General features: G+C 55.5%; 1 protein-coding gene across 14 annotated transcripts in view; it reads left to right on the forward strand.

Annotated features, from left to right (window-relative positions):
• Window positions 1-18,254, forward strand: part of EFCAB3 (EF-hand calcium binding domain 3) — a 109,902-nt gene that overhangs the window by 30,912 nt on the left and 60,736 nt on the right. For all 14 annotated transcript variants that reach the window (XR_012898082.1, XM_075911695.1, XM_075911700.1 and 11 more), the window contains exons 17-27: window positions 1,225-1,296; window positions 1,694-1,837; window positions 2,235-2,306; window positions 4,129-4,272; window positions 6,075-6,146; window positions 6,845-6,988; window positions 7,779-7,850; window positions 9,937-10,080; window positions 11,010-11,081; window positions 12,314-12,451; window positions 15,035-15,106. Coding sequence is in view for 13 of the 14 variants with exons in the window: in XM_075911695.1 (XP_075767810.1) it covers window positions 1,225-1,296; window positions 1,694-1,837; window positions 2,235-2,306; window positions 4,129-4,272; window positions 6,075-6,146; window positions 6,845-6,988; window positions 7,779-7,850; window positions 9,937-10,080; window positions 11,010-11,081; window positions 12,314-12,451; window positions 15,035-15,106 (1,146 nt within the window). In the remaining variant the exon portion in view is untranslated. The remainder of the gene's footprint in view (window positions 1-1,224; window positions 1,297-1,693; window positions 1,838-2,234; window positions 2,307-4,128; window positions 4,273-6,074; window positions 6,147-6,844; window positions 6,989-7,778; window positions 7,851-9,936; window positions 10,081-11,009; window positions 11,082-12,313; window positions 12,452-15,034; window positions 15,107-18,254) is intronic.

Here is an 18,254-nt window from a genome sequence, read left to right on the forward strand (position 1 = left end):
GAGTCCTACCGGGCCATCTCCTGCCTTAACCTCGGCTCCCCGGAGTGCAGCTACGGCCGCGCCAATCAAGCCTCTCTGCAGCCTGTTTGCAGTCCCTGTGGAACGTTCCTTGGGCTAAGAATGGCAGCCGGCGTGGTAGAGACACCAAGTGATGTCAGGAGCAGGACCAGCGCCAGACTTCCCCTGGTGATCCCCGAATGTGAAGAGAAGGAATTGCGGGGGGCGGGTTGGATATAAGCCAGGAAAGGACCCGAGTCAGGGCTGTACGCGTGGGAAAGTCTCCTAGCTGCCTGTAACGGTTCCTGGGAAAATTCTGAGAACAGAACTGCAGCGCCGGGCCACTAGGTTCTACTGCCAGCTTGCCACTGATTTCCCGTGCAACCCCAGTCAAGGCACCTCGCCCCAGATCCTCAAGGGTAGTTAGGCACCGAACGCCCATTTGAAATCAATGGGAGTTAGGCACCTGAATACCTTTGAGGATCTAGGCCTCAGTTGCTCTGTGCCTCAGTTGCTCTGTCTGTATAATGGAGGGGATGATGCTGGCTGATCCCCCAGGGCGCCTCTGAAGTGTTACGCGGAATGGGAGCCCCTGGACTAGAATGCAGGGGGGACCTTCAAATGTGTGAGGCTGTCGTTTGGCCTCCGGGGCCGGAGGGGGCTGAGAGTGTTATCAGACCGGCGGGACAAGGGTTTCCTGCTACAGAGCAGCATGGAAGAGGGTGCCTGGGGGAAAGGTTTGACTCCATGGATAACTCGGGCAGCAGGACATTGTGGGAGATCGGCCAGGTTTGTTCTCTTGTTGATCCCGGGGACCCGATCTCCCTGCTTTCTATCCAGAGCTGCCTTTGGGCCTCCCCAAACTCGGGGGGGGGGGGGGAGAGTCAGGGTGCTCAGTGCAAGCACAGGCCAGGCAGGGCAATGCCTTCTCCCCAGACACCTGCCTTCACGAGCTAGTCCTTGTGCCTGTTGGCCGCGCTGCCGGGGCCCAGCCGGGGCTCCTGTGCTGGCGGCCTCTTCCTTGAGGCTCTGGCTGAAATTCCCAGCAGGGCAAGACAGGACTCCAAGCAACGTAAGTTCCAGCCAGGGCGATTGCAGCTCCCCCCAGCCTGGTGTGCTCGGCACTCGCTGGCTGGGGAGATACTGTAACTTAGTCCCTCCCACGAGACTAGGGCGGCGGCCAGCAGGCTGGGCACCCCTGGGTCACACCAGCCTTTCTGCTTGCAGGGGCCGGGAGGGTGAAATTCGCCGATTTCATGACGGCTCTGTCCCGGAGCCAGCATTTCATCCTACCTGCAGGTGAGCGCCGGTCTCCTAGTGAAGGGTGGGCGAAGGGCAGGGAGGAGAAAAGGGGCCAGGCGTGTTCCTGGAACCGCCCTGATTTTAGTACGGGCAAGTGTGTGCCACATCCCTTCACTCTGCGGCACCAGGAGGGTGTGATCTCCACAGACCTCCAGCTGGCCAGGCAGAGACGGACGGGGGTCTGCAGCTCAGCCCTCCGTGCTCTGTGCTTTGAGTCTAGCGCAGCTAGACAGGCCAGAAGGGACCATCTAATCTGCCCCTGGCTACTGCTGACCAGAGTATTCCGGGGCAGCGCCTGCCATGCCCCTGCCTATCCCCCTAGAGCTAAGGTGGCAGCAAGAGGTAAGTCCTGGCCACTCGCCGACTCCCTCCGGCCCGTTCTCTGTGCCCGCAGCCCTGCAGGAGGCCTCCAGCATCCTCAGCAAGCTGGAGGGGGAGAAGATCAGCGTTCAGGACCTGCAGACCGTGCTGAGCTACCTGACCGTCCGTCTGTCCGGCGCGGAGCTCGCCGACGTGCTCCAGCTCTGTCCTGTGGATGGTGAGAATTGCCCCTGAGGCGGGGCGGGGAGAACAGGCTGTGTCTGCTCATCCACGTGGCCGTTCAGTGGCCTAGATCCCGCAATGCCGTGCGCTTCCCCACTTTACCATCCCCTCCCGTAATGGAACGCACTGGCAGCGGGCGGGGTCACTGCTGCAGAGAACAGCGCTGCCCTGTAGTGCCGGATGGGCTCTGCGCTGCTGAGGAGATTCCCCGGCAGTCCAGTGGCTGGGCTCTGAGTGTCTGATTTCCGTCGCTGCGCTGCCATTCTGCGCTGCTGCAGTGCGCAGCCCAGCACTGGCTGTGGATGCTGGGGAGCGGCCAGGACGGTACCATTGGAGCATTGGCACGTTTGCTAATCCCAGCCCCCACGTCCTTCCGTGCCTGTATCTCCCAGACAGCGGCAGGGTGAACCTGAGCGATTTCATCAGGGCAGTGACCTCCAGCCGGCGTTTCGCAGAATCGGTGGGTGAGTGAGCGCTGCGCTGCGCTGTGCTGCGCGGGGACCTTCGCTGGCTCGCCCTGCAAGGCAAAGCGGCCTGGAACGTGCTCCAGCTCCCAGCTGCTTTGTGAGGAGAAGCAGCCCAGAGCAGCAGGGGAATCCAGCGTCTGGACTGCGATGTCCGTGTCATGTCGTTGGGGCTGAGTTCGCACGGGCAGGCGCTGCCCCGCCCCCGCCTGCAGCAATATTTGTAGCCCGGCGCGCGCCTGGCAGGGTTTCCAGAGCCAGACTGAACAGCTGCCCTCTGACCAGGTGGTGAAGCCGCTGCTCCCCCGGAGGCCTGAATCGGCTTCTTTCCCTTTGAGGCCAATCCGGGAGGGCTCCTTTGGCAGGTGCAACGCCCTGACCATGGAGCCAGCCCCAACCCTGCCCTCTCTCCCCCTTTGAGTGTTGAGCCACTGCCGAACTAAGGGCCTGATCCGGCACTCGTGGGAATCTTGCCATTGACGTTTTCATGCAGCTGGCTTGTGGGGGAGGGAGGGAAGCTCATGCACCCTCGCTGGCTCCCCCATAGTCCAGGAGCCAAGGCCTGGCACCCCCTTGGGTACCTGGTTTCTGTGGGGCAATAATGTTTCAGTTACAGGTTCCTGGTAATTTGTAAGCATTGGCAGAAAACGCTCTGTAGTGTGCATTGGGAAGCAGCCGGTTACAAAATTCCCAGCAACTTCGGCAATGCAGGGTCAGAGGCTGGGGGGGGATGCTCCCCCTGCACAGGGCCCAGCATGAGGGCTGTGCATCGCTTCACCCTCGGAAGCCCTCCTGTGTACACAGGCCTGTGCACAGGGTGAATCTCACCCGCACAGCAAGAGCCAGTCTTGGAGCCTTTCAGCAGAGCACCCGGGCATGAAAACCTCCTTAACGGTCAGGGTGATTAAGCACTGGGATAAATTGCCTAGGGAGGTTCTGGAAGCTCCATCACTGGGGATATTGAAGAGCAGGTTAGAAAGACACCTGGCAGGGATGATGCAGACCAGGGCTACTCAACACGTGGCCTTTGGGGCCCCATGCGGCCCACGGCCTGTTTGTAGCAGCCCCCGGTGCGGTTCGGGTTTACGTGGGGCTCAACACGCGGCCCGTGAGTGGGATCCTTTGAACATGGCCTCCACTGGGAACACGCTCCACAACGGCGAGTCAATAGACTGGTCTTCTGTTGAGACGTGTTTTAGTAATTACATTCCTGGACTGTCATTGCTCATTTATGGTGCTGTCATATGAGTGGAAATTGGGTAGCTGTTGCATTTTATTAACATCAGCAGAACTGACTGAAATGGGACCTGTGTTGTGTCGTCTTGCCGTAATCTTTGTACTCATGCCCGTCAGTGTGAAAGAAGCTATTTGCATATATTTGCATGTGTATGCAAGCACACTTAAGTTGCAGCCCTCGGCATGTGCTGTGAGTATCATTGTGGCCTCTGGGGCTTCCAGAGTTGAATAGCCCTGATGTAGACAGTGCTTGGTCTTGCCGTGGGGGCAGGACTGGACTCGATGACCTCTCGAGGTGCCTTCCACTTCTAGGGCTCTATGATTCTGTGTGCTTTCCGCATGGGACTCAAGCGCATGCTTACGCACCTCCACGGGGGCGTGTTGCTGATGCCAAGGGCTGACTAGATGAGAGTCGGAGGCGTTTCCACCCCCACGCCCCCCCCCCCCCCGTGCAGACACAGAATCTCTCAGGACAGTGGATAAGAAGCTTCCTCTAGGCCTGGCCACCCCTTTCTCTTTGCTGGCCCTGAAGCCGCCGCAGTGACATTTACTTGCCCCTCTCCGTGCGTCGGCTGTGTGTCCGCAGGGCTGCAGCTCTCCTGCCTGGCCATCAGCACGCTCCAGGATGACCACTTCGACCTCCACCACCTGGAGTCCACCCTGACCAACATGGGCCTCCGGCTAGCGAAGGAGACGCTGGCGGAGGTGATGAAGGTCGCCAGCGCGGACGGTGAGCATTCCAGGCAGCGGCCTCTGTGTGTCCCTAAGGTGCCACGGGGGGACTTCTCCTTGTGCCAGCAGCTACCAACTAGCAGGGCGACCCCTGCGGCTGTCACCAGGCAAGGCTCCACATGGAGCTGTCGGAAGTGGGATCCATCCTGTGTCTGTGCTATCCACTCCGAGGCTACGTCTACACTGGCATGAATTTCCAAAAATGCTTTTAATGGAAAAGTTTTCCGTTAAAAGCATTTTCGGAAAAGCGCGTCTAGATTGGCAGGATGCTTTTCCGCAAAAAAGCCCCGATCGCCTTTTTCACGATTGGGGCTTTTTTGCGGAAAACAGTCCTATGCTGTCTACATTGGCCCTTTTGCGCAAAAGTCTTTCGGAAAAAGACTTTTGCCCAAACGGGAGCAGCATAGTATTTTCGGAAAAGCACTGATGATTTTACATGAGATCGTCAGTGCTTTTCCGGAAATTCAAGCGGCCAGTGTAAACAGCTGGCAAGTTTTTCCGGAAAAGTGGCTGATTTTCCGGAAAAACTGGCCAGTCTAGACACAGCCCGACTGTCTGACAGTGGGTTTTCACCTTCCGCCCCCATCAATCTGTGTCTCTGGGGGGCACAGGGCTTCTTGTTGTTCAAGCCTCAGTGGCATGTCTGCAGGTAAGTGCAGGCAGGTCCAGTCCCCTGGGGCTGCTGTGGACACTGGGGAGGCCACGTCTGGAGTTGTGTCCAGTTCTGGGGCCCCCACTATAGAAAGGATGTGGAGGGGCACCAGCGAGAGGCAACCAAAATGACTGGGGGGCTGGAGCACATGACGTGCGAGGAGAGACTGAGGGATTTGGGCTTGTTTAGTCTGCAGAAGAGAAGAGTGAGGGGGGATTTGAGAGCAGCCTTCAGCTCCCTGAAGGGAGGTTCCACGGTGGATGGAGAGCGGCTGTTCTCAATGGTCACAGGTGGCAGAACAAGGAGCAATGGTCTCACATTGCAGTGGGGAAGGTCTAGGTTGGATATTCGGAAAAACTATTTCCCTAGGCGGGTGGGGAAGCGCTGGGCAGGGTTCCTTAGGGAGGGGGTGGAATCTCCATCCCTAGAGGTTTTTAAGTCCTGACAAAGCCCTGGCTGGGTTGATTGAGTTGGGGTTGGTCCTGCTTTGGGCAGGGGGCTGGACTTAATGACTCCTGAGGTCTCTTCCAGCCCTGGGATTCTATGCATGGTCGTAGGCCGGGCCTACACACACACTGCATGTGTGAGACTGGGCTGAATTTCAGCCATATATATCTGCCATTATGTGTTTGGCCCTGTCTAACCGGAGAAGTCCTCTTGTGAGCTCTGCCCTTCTTAGCCCTGTGGGGTTTGCCCGTCCAGCTGTGTTCCCCAAATCACACCGATTGCAAGGCTGGAAAGAACACCTCGCCTGACCTCCCGCCTAACCCACACTGGAGCAGAATTTGACCCGCTGGGTCCTGGCTGGGCCCTTCTCCTTCCAGAAAAGAGTGTGTTTTTGGGCCCAGGAACTCAGTGTTAATCAATGGGAACCACCCTGCAGGCCCGGAGGAATTTCCAGGCTACATGGCTGTGTAGTGTAGGGGAAGATTTTCAAAGGAGCCAGGAGCAATGAGGGGACCCAGTTCCCACTGGAAAGTGAAGGGGAGCCAGACACTGAACTCCGCCTGGCACACTGGAAAATCTCCCCCAAGCTCTTTAACATTCCCCCTCGTTCACTCTTTTCCTCTTGCTCCATCGCTCCAGTTTCTGTCCATTGGTTTCTGTCCATCGTTCTTCCCACATGTGAACTTGGCTTTGCCTTGCAGACCACGGGAAGGTGAATTTCAGAGAATTCATAGCAGTTTTAACCCAGCTGCCTCACTTTCCTGACACTACCGGTGAGTCAGAGTTTTCTCTAGAAAAGAAATCATTATCGGGACGGGAGGTCAGGCGTGGAATTTCGTTTCGATCGTTTGGGGCCAGATCCTGCTCCGTGGCCCCCAGTGTGGATCAGGAGTAATTCCCACAGTGGCAGCGGAGTGCGACAACTGAGTTCCCAAAACTCTCCCCTGTACGCTGTCAGCTGTGGCTGGTGCTGCTGGAAGAGGACTGAGCAGAACACGCTGACTCTCTGCAGAAGGAGAGGAGCGAGGGTGTGGGCTGAGCAGTCCTTTGGGAGGAGCCCAGGCAAACATGCAGGGAAGGCTGGAGCAGAACTTGATGAGTCTGACCCAAAGCCCTGAAGTCTTTCCATCTGCTTCAGTGGGCTTTACATCAGGCCCTTTTGTTCTTTTATGGCTGGTTTCTTTGTGGAAGGTTCTCCCAAGGGGCCGGTGACACCATAAAGGCTCCTGAATTTCAGCAAGTGCCAGGCCCCTGCCCTCTGATAATCAAAGAATCGGTTTTCTTCTGGACACCTTTCCCTAAAACCAGGCCTCAGGCCGGGGAGCCGTCCAGCCTCGGCGCAGCAAGTGGGGGGGGTGAATGTGTCAGTCTGTAGAGGGGCCTGCGCACATGGATCCGTCCCGATCCTCTCAAGAAAGGCCGCGCCGGTGCGGACAGGACTCTTAGCCCTCTCTGTGCGTGTGCGTTGCAGTGCTGAAGGAGACCTTCGATGCTCTGAGCAGCATGAAGGACGCGAGCGTCCGTGTCGATGCGCTGGGCTCCACGCTGGCGAGCGTGGGGATTGTATTAACGGAGGAGGAGCTACGCGAATTGCTGGCATCCGTTGCCATCGCCGGTGAGTATGCCAGTTGGCTTTGCCCTGGTGAGCTGCGTGCTGGGGCCGGCTGGAAACGAGTGTTGGGATTTCCCGATGTCTGTGTGCGTGAGAGCTCGTGCCAGCCCCTGAAAGGGCATTCCCGCCATAGATCTCGGAGCGCTTTACAAGGGACGTCAGTATCATTATCCTCATGTTATGGGGGCAGGACTGCGGCACACAGAGCTAAAGCGACTGTCCCACGGTCCTGTCGTAAGTCAGTAGCGGGGCTAATGCTCAGCACGCCTGAGTCGTAAGCCAGTCTGTCTCGCTAGAGGGCCGGCAGGACACATCTCCTGCTTATGGAGGTCTTCACTGTAGCGGTGACTGCACATTCACGCAGCCAGAATTCTGGGCCTGAGTCCCTCTCGCCATGAGCCAACTTTTATGCAGGTGCAAAAGGCAGCCATTCACTCGCACCCCCCTTCATACACCGCTAGCTGTCTTCAGCCCTCCTGCGCCTGGCCAGCTCACTGCTCAACAGAGCAGGTGATCACACAAGATCTGGGGCATGCATCAATGGGCCTGATTCTCCCTGGAATGAAGGCCCCTTGAGCTGCCCCTGGCAGCAGTAAAGGGAGATTTATTTGCACTCCCAGCTCCCTCTGCCCTCCAGGGTAGCCTGGAGGGACCTCCATGTCACTGGGACGTGAGCCCTGAGAGAGGCGAATCTGGACCTTCCCCCAGAAATTAGTGATGAGGATTCTAGTGCGGCGCGACCTGCATCTCTCTGCATCCCCCGGTAACGTCTGCACTGGGCTGTGCCTTGCAGGAGACGGGATGGTGCAGTTTAAAGACGTCCTGGTGTCCATGACGGGGACCCGGCGACTCACTGAGTTTGAAGGTGAGCCGAAGCGCACAGGCGCTGACAATGGATGGAGGGGGATGCTGAGCTGGGGGCTCTCCCAGAAGAAGCCCTGGGAGACTCCAGGTGGGGGATAGCAGCAGTGCTCTCCGAGCAAGACTAGATCTCTCTCTAATGGCCGGTTGTCGGCCATGCGCTGGCCTCCATCCACTCCTGCAGGCTGGGATTTCCAAAGCCACTTGGAGGAATTTGGGGTCCAATTCCCATTCAAAATAAACGGGGATTCCAAATCCCACAGCAGCTCCTCTGCTGTCAGGGTCGGGAGGCCAGGACAGACAACACATTGTGCTCCAGACCTAAAAGCGCACGGTCCCTCGGGGAGGCTGCAACTGACTCCGTGGCCCAGGTGTAGAGCTGGGAACCTGTAACACCAGCAGGTGAGGTGACACAGGGATGCAGACGGAGGGGCGTGGGACATGGTTTGCAGCCATCCAGACCCGTGGGGGTGAGATGAGTGTCACAGTGTTGCTGGTCATGCAGCCAAAAAATAAAGATAGCACAGGAAAGGAGGGGAAAGCAGGGAAGAGGCAAAAAAGAGCAATGTCTCTGCTTCCAGCTGCTAAGAATTCACCAAAGGTTGCTAAGAGGGGAGGCCAAATCTCTGCAGATTAATCGTCTCCAATGCAGGACTCACTCTTGCTGCCAAGTCGCTGTGCCAAGCCGCTATCCCCGGCGGCTGTCTGCTCCTCCGACTAAGTAAGCAGAGCTAATTGGCTGCAAGCTCTGGTCTAGAGAACCACGCTTTCTGCTCGCTGGCACGCTTCCAGGAGGCGGGAAAAGCCAAACCACGGATCTGGGAAGCTGAGTCTTTCAGGAGGAACCCTTGACACTCTGTATTTGGAACCGTAGTGGGGTTGTCTGGCCCCATGTCTCTGTTGATGTAAGAGCAGAGGAATTCCCAGACTGGATTGGACCAAGCGTCTGTCTAGCCAAGTGTCCTGTCTCTTTCAGGACCTAGTATCCGATGCTTCAGAGAAAGATGCAAAAAAACCTAACAAAACCCATCATGAGTGACAAAGTAATCCAGGGCATTCCTGCCTCGCCCTCTCACTCGGTGCTACCTTCTGCCTGCAGCAGGCGGAGATTTAGTGCTGAGACTAGGTGATCCTGTTTAAGGGAAGAGTCAGTGTTCCCATCCATTCCCGGCTCGCATCCAGGACGTTTCTCACGTGGCTCATTCATTGTCTTATGGGCTCCGCTGTGCGGGGAGTAATTCCTGAATATGTTCCTGCTTAGCGCTGCCTGTGAACATTTTTGTTCCAGAATAAGAGCATCCACACATGGAGTTAATCAAGAATAGTTAATCCACTTTAAAGTCACACCCCCACATTACTCCAGATTAAATTTCAGCTGTAAATACATGTGATGGCGCATTGGGGTTTCCCATCTCCTGCACCCCCGTAGTGGCACAGACAGACTCCACCAGCCAGTAGACTAGAGGGAGTTTATTGCTTCTCCAGGATACAGCACAGCACAGATGTCATCTGGTTACAGGAACCGGGCCTAGGATGCCTCAGACCCCTTCAGATGGGGGAGACTGGGCCCCTAAATCCCAGCCCCTTTCCGTAGGCTGTCTCCTCCATGATCCCAGACAGAAACTAACTCTCTTCCAGCCCTGCCCCCCCAGCCAGGGGCGGCATTCCACCTTCCTTTGTTTCTCTCCCTGGAGGGTAGCTGGTCGGACAGGTTGAGAGACCCTTGCCTAGTGACTCATCCCCTGTCCTGCTGGGCCGTGCTACAGACAGCAGCCAGTGGGGGTCACCTACAGCCCCAGCATAGCAACCAGCAAGGTACCAACACTGCGTCACAGTACACCCTTACGTGGCTTTGGCTTTTCGAAACTGAGCCTATCACTGATTATCCTTTTTCTATACCAACCGTATCTCCGTAGTTAACAGAACCTTTCTTCTGGGGTCGTTTGCAGCTTGTGCCAAGCGAGTGTAAAACGCTGCCGGGCCGTTGCTGATCTAGTGACCTTCCAAGCCCACTGCATCAGCAACTGCCCCTGCCAGGCTAGCAGAGAGCCAGGCTCCGAGACGCACTAGCTGCCTCTCTGCTCGCGCAGCCTTGCAGGACGCGTTCACTGCCCTCAGCAAAATCAGCGGAGACAAGATCGAGGTGAGCAGCTTGCCGGCAGCGCTGAAAGCCTTGGGGATCCAGTTAACCCCTGAGGAGCTGCAAGAAGCCCTGCCCTCCTGTCCTGCTGACGGTGAGCGTCTCACGCACTCGGTTCTAGGGCTTGGCAGAGCACTGGGGGATGTTCTGCCCGGCCTGGGGGGATGCGGTACTGGCTGTGTGTGAGAGTGGGTGGAGGATGTAGGAACCTCTCATCTCCTGGTATGGCCAGGGGGAGGGCTGGGGGGTTTCTGGGACCCGAGGAGGAGGAGGAAAACCAGTGGGAAGCTTTGGAGCTGGGACGTGCATCACTCTGGTTTGCTACGGAAAAGGCAGGACTGTGGGAGGCTTAGGGAAAGGCTAGTGCCGCTTTCGGAGGCAGGGGCTGGGAGCATGCACACCTGGGAGGGATCGGTGGATTCTGGGTCACTGTGGCAGGGCTCTGCAGCTGGCACAGCTGTTGCATGGGCTGCTTGTGGCAGAGATGGATTGTGGAGGGGTCTGGAATCTATGGGTCCATTCAGCACTGTCCTTTTAACCTGGGCCTGACCTTAAACTTGGGAATCCCCCGGGAGGGGCCTTAGACAGAGGCAGATCCCAGCAGCTATGTGGGCTTATTTTTCATGCCATCCTGCAGCTGTTAACAGGTTCCCTGTTGCCAGCCCTTGCTCCGCCCCCTGGAGAGGCAGAGGTTTCCGGCCATGCGATAGGGCTGTGAACGTGCTAGTCCAAGTGCCTGTCTGAGCTCTCCAAAGCGGGGTCAGACTCCCAGGGAGAATGGGACTTGGGTCGCTGCACCCATCTTTCCGGAGGGAGGGGGGAGGGTATATCCAGACAAGACCCTCTGGGTCTGATTCTCTCCCCGGTAACACCAGGCCAGTGCTGCAGTAACTCCCCCAAAGGCCTGGGCCTTATTCCACCGGTGCGAGTCACCCCCGAAGGCGCCCACCTGTCTGTCAGTAGCGTTGCCCAGCGGTGTCTCTGTTTGTCTCTCTCCCTTCTGAGCCGTGCGCTGCCTTGCAGGATCGGGGAGGGTGAATGTGCAGGAATTCATGCGGCTGCTGAGCCGCACCCCGCGCGTCTCTGGAAGTGCAGGTGAGTGGCAGGGGATGGGAGAGGAAGCTCTGGGCTGGGGGGGTGACAAAGCGTAGGCCTGCCCCCGCTTGGCTCTGTTACGATGAACTGTTTGCAAGAGCCCAACCCCTACTCCGTGGCAGGCGGGTTTATCAACGTGGGGCAGGAGAAACGTTCGCCACACGACTCGGCATCTCCCAGGAGCCATCGCTGGCCCCGGTGTGAATTCGCCTGATGCAGGAGGTGTGCTCCCCGGGTGACTTGCCGCCGATGATGATTTTACAGGTTACACCTCACTAAAGTGCAGCCCCCAGCTTGGGCCAGTGCCCCAAGCCATTGTCGTGTTCCCACCTTCTTTGTTCTGGATCCCGGCGTTCCAGGGCCCGCTCCTCGCTCGGACTAAAATGTAGAATCAGAGAATCCTGGGGCGGGAAGAGCCTTCAGGGTCATGGAGTCCAAGCCCCTGCCCAAAGCAGGACCTCGAATGAATCTATCTTTATTTTGACACGGGCGAGGTTTTCAAGCTGGAGAGGCATCTGGCCATCAGCCCTGGAAATCCATCCCTCTGTGGAAGGGACCCGGAGAAGCGGGAGGACCCCCAGGCCCTTGACGACCTTCGGGCCCGGGGCGCCTTTGTTCGTCCTCGCATCTATCTCCTGCGGGGAGATACTTTCTTTTACACCCTGGAGAAAAAGAGGGGAGCTAAAAAAAAGCACTTCAGCAAATGCCAGGAATTACGGGATACTCCGCTTCCGTCAACAGGATTATGGGAGAGGCCAATTCAGGCTTTCTCATTGTTGCCGGATTTGTGTTTGTGGTTATTGGCACTTGATGCATATTATAGATATGTGGTGCAGATAATACAATTACTATGAGATATATTTATGTGCTGGCAACACACGTCAGTCGTCTGACATATGCTTAGGAGACCTGGGCTCTAAACCCAGCTCTGCCACTAGCCTGCTAGGTGTCTTTGGGCCAGTCACTGCCCTGCTTTGTGCCTCAGTTTCCCCTTTGCCTTGTCTCGTTAGAGAGTAAGCTGCTCAAGGGAGGGACTCTCTTACTACCCTGCTGATTGTGTCCGGGAGCTCTAGACAAAACTGAAATGAATTCCTGTGGAGCAGTCGCTTGCCTAGTCAAGCTTGAAGCCAGTGTTTTATACCCACAGCCCTTTAAGTCCGTTGTTGTTTAACAGTTTCCTTTGGGCAGCCTTGCTTTCATCAGCCATTGGTACTGTGTGTCTGTGTGTGCAGCGCTGCAGGCGGCTTTGGAGACTGTCAACAGGATCAAAGAGGAGAAGGTCCCTGCTTCTCAGCTGGAGCAGATGCTCAACAGCTTGGGAGTGCACGTGGCCAAAGAGTCACTCCTGGAAGGGCTGAAGGCTGCGGATGGTGAGTATCTCCCACATCAGTCCTTCTGCGGGAAGGGAGCCGCTGCTCGGGGGTTCCACGTCTGTACACAGCTCCGCGCCCGTGTCCTCTTTTGCCACACCTGCCGTGATGCTGGGCCATATTCCTGCCAAAAGCTGAGCCCGCTGGGCCCCGATCCATCAACATGCATGTGCATGCGCTTGGTATTCAACACAGAAACATGAGTCCCACTGCTATTATCCAATCCATACACCGCGTGGGCTAGGGACCCAGTCACCCCTGCGTGACAGTCAGATGCCAGATGTTCCCAGCTAACACCCAAAGGTCAAGAATTGCCCGTAAAAAATAATCAGACCTGGTTTATTTGCCCAGCAATTGCTGAGGATGCTGTCTGCCTGGGACCTTCTCAAAGGCCATCTCTGAATCTCCCAAACAAAAACTGTCAATACATTAATTAGGAGGAAAATGTGGGGGTAATTCTATAACTACTGTATGGCAAAAAGAGGCATTATGGCCTGACTGAGAGTCAGGAGGGCCGAGATTTAATCTATTTGAGCTGTTGACCTTGGGCAAGTCATGGCACAGCTATGTGCCTCAGTTTCCCCATTTATAAAGTGAAGATGATTGTAGGTACTTCCTTTGAAAAGTGCTTGAAGATCAACCTGTGAAAAGTAGTGTAGAAGGAGAGAACCTGTCTCTCTTGCACACCAATTTCCACAGATGCTGTAGCCTCTTTAAGAAGCACTATGCAGTAAATAGCTCTGTTATCCGGCATGTTGGGGGAACAGGAGGTGACAGTTAATCAAATATTCTGGCTAACTGAGAGTTTTTCCTTACCAACAGAATACCAGTGCTAAGAATTTGTAACGGGGCATCTGCCCATGGCCACACTGGCCCTTTAGGGGTTAAAGCCGAGCCCTAGGAAAGGACTGAGAGAGTGGAGCCTGCAGCTGAGGCAGATACAGACAATTAGGGCCCAGCTGGAGCTGTATAAATAAGGGCTCCTGGAGGGAGGATGGGAGACACACTCTTGCCCTAGCTGGGGGAGCAGTAGGGTTGTTAGGTGTCTGGTATTGACCTAGACAGTCCGGTATTTTTGCCTCCTGTCTGGTAAAAAAAATTCAGAAAATACCAGACACCTAAAATGTCCAGTATTTTATGATGTTTTTTCCCAGAAAAAATACCAGACACCTGGCAACCCTACACACACTCAGCAACCAGGCCCAGCCTCCACATCCCCCTGGTTCCACAGGGAAGCTGCTCTTTGGCTCCGATCAAGAAAACAAGATGGCCACCAGCAAAAAGCCTAAAGACTTTTCTTAAAGGGGCCATGCTGTTTTAATGCTGTTTTATTTTTTGTTTTGTTTTTTTTTGTTTTGTTTTGTTTTTTTGCTTAACTCTTGGGGTCCTTTTTTTTTCCTCAACAGATTTTTTTCCTGGTGGTTTTTTTTTTTTTGAGGGTGGGTGTTTGGTATTTTTGGTTAGACCATCTGGCAACCTTAGGGAGCAGGAGGGACCTGGCTGCCAGGGAAGCTGGAGGCTTCCTGAGACAGAGCAGGGCTAGGGAAAGGCAGGCAGGGCTGGGGAGCTCTGGCCTGACCACACTCCCAGGCTGCAGGGCCTAAGGCAAGGCCCGAGGTAGTAGGGCTGCCGGGAGTCAGCCAAGGCAGGAAAAGGCAGCAGGTCCACACCCCCTTTCCAATGCTGAGTGCTAGACTGCTAGATGATGACTGGCCATGGGTCACTGAGGCAAGGTGAGCACGGGGGGGGGGGGCGGGGGTTGGGGATTCCCTGGGAGGGGAGAACCCCAGAGTGCAGGGGCCATGACACAGGGTTACACTAGGGGAAAGAGCACAGTGGGCAGGAAGGCGCACTGGGCTGAACCAGCAGAAGACCTGCCCCAGGGGCAGGGGCACCGATCAGCAGAGGGCACACTGAGGTGGCAGAGCTGATTGCCGAGTGACCGACCGGAGGCGCGGGGGGGATGAGTTTCCGCCCCCAACAGAATTAGAATTCAGTACGTGACTAACGTGTCAGCATGCAGGCACTCACCAGTCCAACAGCAGTGCAGCGCTACCGAGTGGCTGGTTTCTTAACCGCTCGGGTGGCCACAGTAGGTTGGCTACCGCTCTGGGCAGTGCGTGGCAGACTCCCCGATCACTACTGCACACTACTGAACACAAATTCATCTCTCTTCCTGTTTCAGGAGCCCCGAACGCAGGCTCTTGCAGTGTCTCAGGGTCATTATTATCAGCCTCCGTTCCCACTGGAGATGTGCAGGTGTAGGAGATGGGGCTGCAGCTATAATGCCCCCATGACACAACCTGGACGGTGCTTTTTTGAATAAATCGATAGCTGCTTGCTTACTTGTCCTCTGCCTCCTCTGCAGACAAGCAGAGTGGGCAATTGCATCCCTCCTGGGCAGTGTCCTAGTCCGAGTTATGAGATAGAAGATTTGTATTGGGAGCAACCAAAAATGCCAGTCAATTGCGTTTTTTGGTTAATTAGGTGCCAGGTAACAGGGCTTTTCCTCTATACGAGCCTGGCATTGTACCATCAACAACAGTAATAGCCGTCCATTAAAGTTTAAATTGTATTTTACAGGGGATGGAAAGGTGAATTTTGAAGACTTTCTGACCTCCTTGGCCAATCCCCAGAACATCTCTGAGCTGGAAGGTAAGTGAAGGCTCTAGAACAGTGTTTCTTCAACACTGGTGTGCCACGGAACACAGTTTAAGAAACACTGCTTTAGAAGAAAGGAGGGGGAGAGGCAAACTGTATAAATAGAAAATGATCCAGTCCATTCGCTCTGACAAAGAACATCTTCTACAATTGCCCATCTGCTACCAGCAGTTTACATCGGCAAAACTGTCTCCACTGTGAACTTCAGGAGCAAAATGTGAATCTGATTTTAAAAATCAGGCCCGTTGGATGCAATTCAGCGCCGCAAAGGCCAGCAGGCCACCAAAATCCCACTTCCACTCTCGAAATGGCACTTCAGCGGTGCATGGACCCTGTGTACAGGATGAATTTCTCCTACGAGTCACTTGGCAAGGAGCATTGAAACCTTCTCACCCCCTTCGACAACAAATCCTGTCACGGCCAGTGCCCTGACTCACAGGGTGTGTCTAGACTACAGGGTTATGTTGACAAAAGTGACTTTTGTCGACAAAACTATACCTGCGTCTACACTACCGCCGAGTTCTGTTGACATAACGTCGACAGAACTCGGCAGTTTTATCGACGTATGTAAACCTCATTCTACAAGGAATAACGCCTTTTGTCAACAGAGTTCTGTCGACAGAAGGCGTTATTGCATCTACACTGTCCTTTGCGTCTACACTCTCATGTCAACAAAGCGGCTTGCTTTGTCGACAGAACTGGATGCAGTCTAGACGCTGTTTGTCGGCAAAAGCCTGTAGTCTAGACGTACCCCCAGAGTCTGCTCTTCATTATTACACACAGGAGCTGTGGCCATGTGTAATAAATCACTAGCACCTCGTGCGATGGCACAAGGTAGCTGGACCCCTTTGCCTGTTTAGCTGAGACAACGAACCTTCGTGTGCAGAAAGCTCCTTCGTCTGCACGGGAGATGTGGGACGAGTGAGAGGGGAGTGAACTTGGGGAGGAGAGCACCCAGCTTCCCAGTCACCCTCTGTGACGTAGTGGGGGTACTTGCTGGGCTGTGGTGACCTCTGCTGTCTGGAGCAAGACCCAGCAGGGAAAACCTTATTATGCAAAGGTGACTCCATACCGGTTGAACCAGCCAACCCCCCATGGAGAGAAACAAAGGGAGGTGGAATGCTGCCCTGGCTGGGGGCAGGGCTTGGAGAGGGGGAGTGAGTTCCTGGCTGGAAAGCTGGGGAGAAGGAACTGGGGAGGAGGCTGGGATTCCCCTATCTCAAGGGGGGCACTGAGGCCTCTTAGCCCCCAGTTCCTGTAACCAGATTACATCTGTGCTGTGCTGTGTCCTGGAGGAGCAATAAACTCCCTCTATTCTACTGGCTGATGGAGTCTGTTTGTGCCATTTCGGGGTGCAGGAGACGGGGGACCCCCAACGCGCCGTCACACCCTCCTTCTTCCCAGGGGTAAAGCAGGGACCTTGCCGCCCCCCAAACTTTAACCCTCAGCTTGAGAATTCCCCTTCCCTGTGTCTGGAACTGCTCGTACTGGTCGGAAAAGCCCACAAGAATTTCCATGGATCCGACTGTTTTATCCCACACACGCTGCTTTAGCTTCACATCATTAGCCATGTCCAGGAACTGTTCCTGAACAGCCAGCTCACACATGCCTCCCGAGCTTGTGATTCCTTTCCCCCTCACCTCCTTCTCTAGCCGATCTCTCATTTGGTTCATATAAGCCTCAGGGTACGTCTACACTACAGCGCTAGTTCGAACTAACTTAGTTCGAATTAGTTAATTCGAACTAAGCTAGTTCGAACTAACGCATCTAGAACTAAAAACTAGTTCGAACTAGCGTTTTGCTAGTTCGAACTAGTAAGTCCACATTGAGTGGACTCTGAACAGGGCTTAATGATGGCCGGAAGCAGTGCCGGCAGGGCATAAAAGGAGGACTTAGAGCATGGAGATACTGTCTCAGGCTAGCCGAGGGCTGCGCTTAAAGGGTCCCGACCCCCACCCCGGACACACAGTTCTAAGGGGTGCCCCGCTTGCAAAGAAGTTCTGGCTTGGAGTGCCCTGAGTGCCCACACTGGGCACATCACACCACTCGGCCATCAGCCCGGCTGCACTTGCCGCAGGCTGCCATCTGCGGAGAGGGAGTAATTGGGGGGCTGCAGGAGAGCTTCCACCCCCAGAAGCCCGCAGAGCCAGCCCAGTCCTCCCCATCGGGGGCTCGTACCCCATTCCTCCCTCACCTTCTTCCACTTGCCCTTCCCTAGCCCCCCTTCTTATTGATGTACAAAATAAAGATAACGTTTCTTCCAACATTGACTCTGTCTTTATTGAAAAAAACTGGGGGAGACTGGGAAAAGGAGGTGGGAGAGGGGAAGAGAAAGGCTGGGAGAGGGGAGGGCAACTAACATGATCAGGGGTTGGGAACAGGTCCCAGATGAAGAGAGGCTACAGAGACTGGGACTGTTCAGCTTAGAAAAGAGGAGACGGAGGGGGGACAGGATAGAGGGCTCTAAAAGCAGGGGTTGGGTGGAGAGGGTGCATTCAGAAAAGTTCTTCAGGAGTTCCCATAAAGAAGGACTAGAGGACACCAAAGGAAAGGAATGGGTAGCAGGCTTCAAACTAGTAAGAGAAAGTTGTTCTTCACAAAGCAAATAGTTAACCTGTGGAACTCCTTGCTGCAGGAGGCTGTGAAGGATAGAACTAGAACAGAGTTGAAAGGGAAGTGAGATCAAGTGATGGAGGTTGGGTCCATGGAGTGCTATTAGCCAGAGGGTAGGAGTGGTGTCCCTGCCCAAAGTTTGTGGAAGGCTGGAGAGGGATGGCACGAGACAAATGGCTTGGTCATTGTCTTCGGTCCATCCCCTCCAGGGTCCCTAGGGTTGGCCGCTGTTGGCAGACAGGCTACTGGGCTAGATGGACCTTTGGTCTGACCCAGGACGGCCATTGTAAGCTCAGGGCTCAGGGTCGGGGGTCTCAGTGGACCCCCTTGATTTTCATGCACACCTGCTCCTGGGTGGCCAGGCTGGCAGCTCTCCTGCCCTAGACGGCCACTTTCCTGTGCCTAGTGCGGAGATCGTGGACGAGGTCCACGATGTCCGCACTAGCCCAGGAAGGTGCCCGCCTCTTGCGGTCCAGGGCAAGCTCCCGGGAGCCGCCAGCCTGGTCCCGGCAAGAGGGGGTGGGCTGGG

The sequence above is a fragment of the Pelodiscus sinensis genome, chromosome 29 (genome assembly GCF_049634645.1).
Source record: "Pelodiscus sinensis isolate JC-2024 chromosome 29, ASM4963464v1, whole genome shotgun sequence".
Classification (NCBI taxonomy): Eukaryota; Metazoa; Chordata; order Testudines; family Trionychidae; genus Pelodiscus; species Pelodiscus sinensis.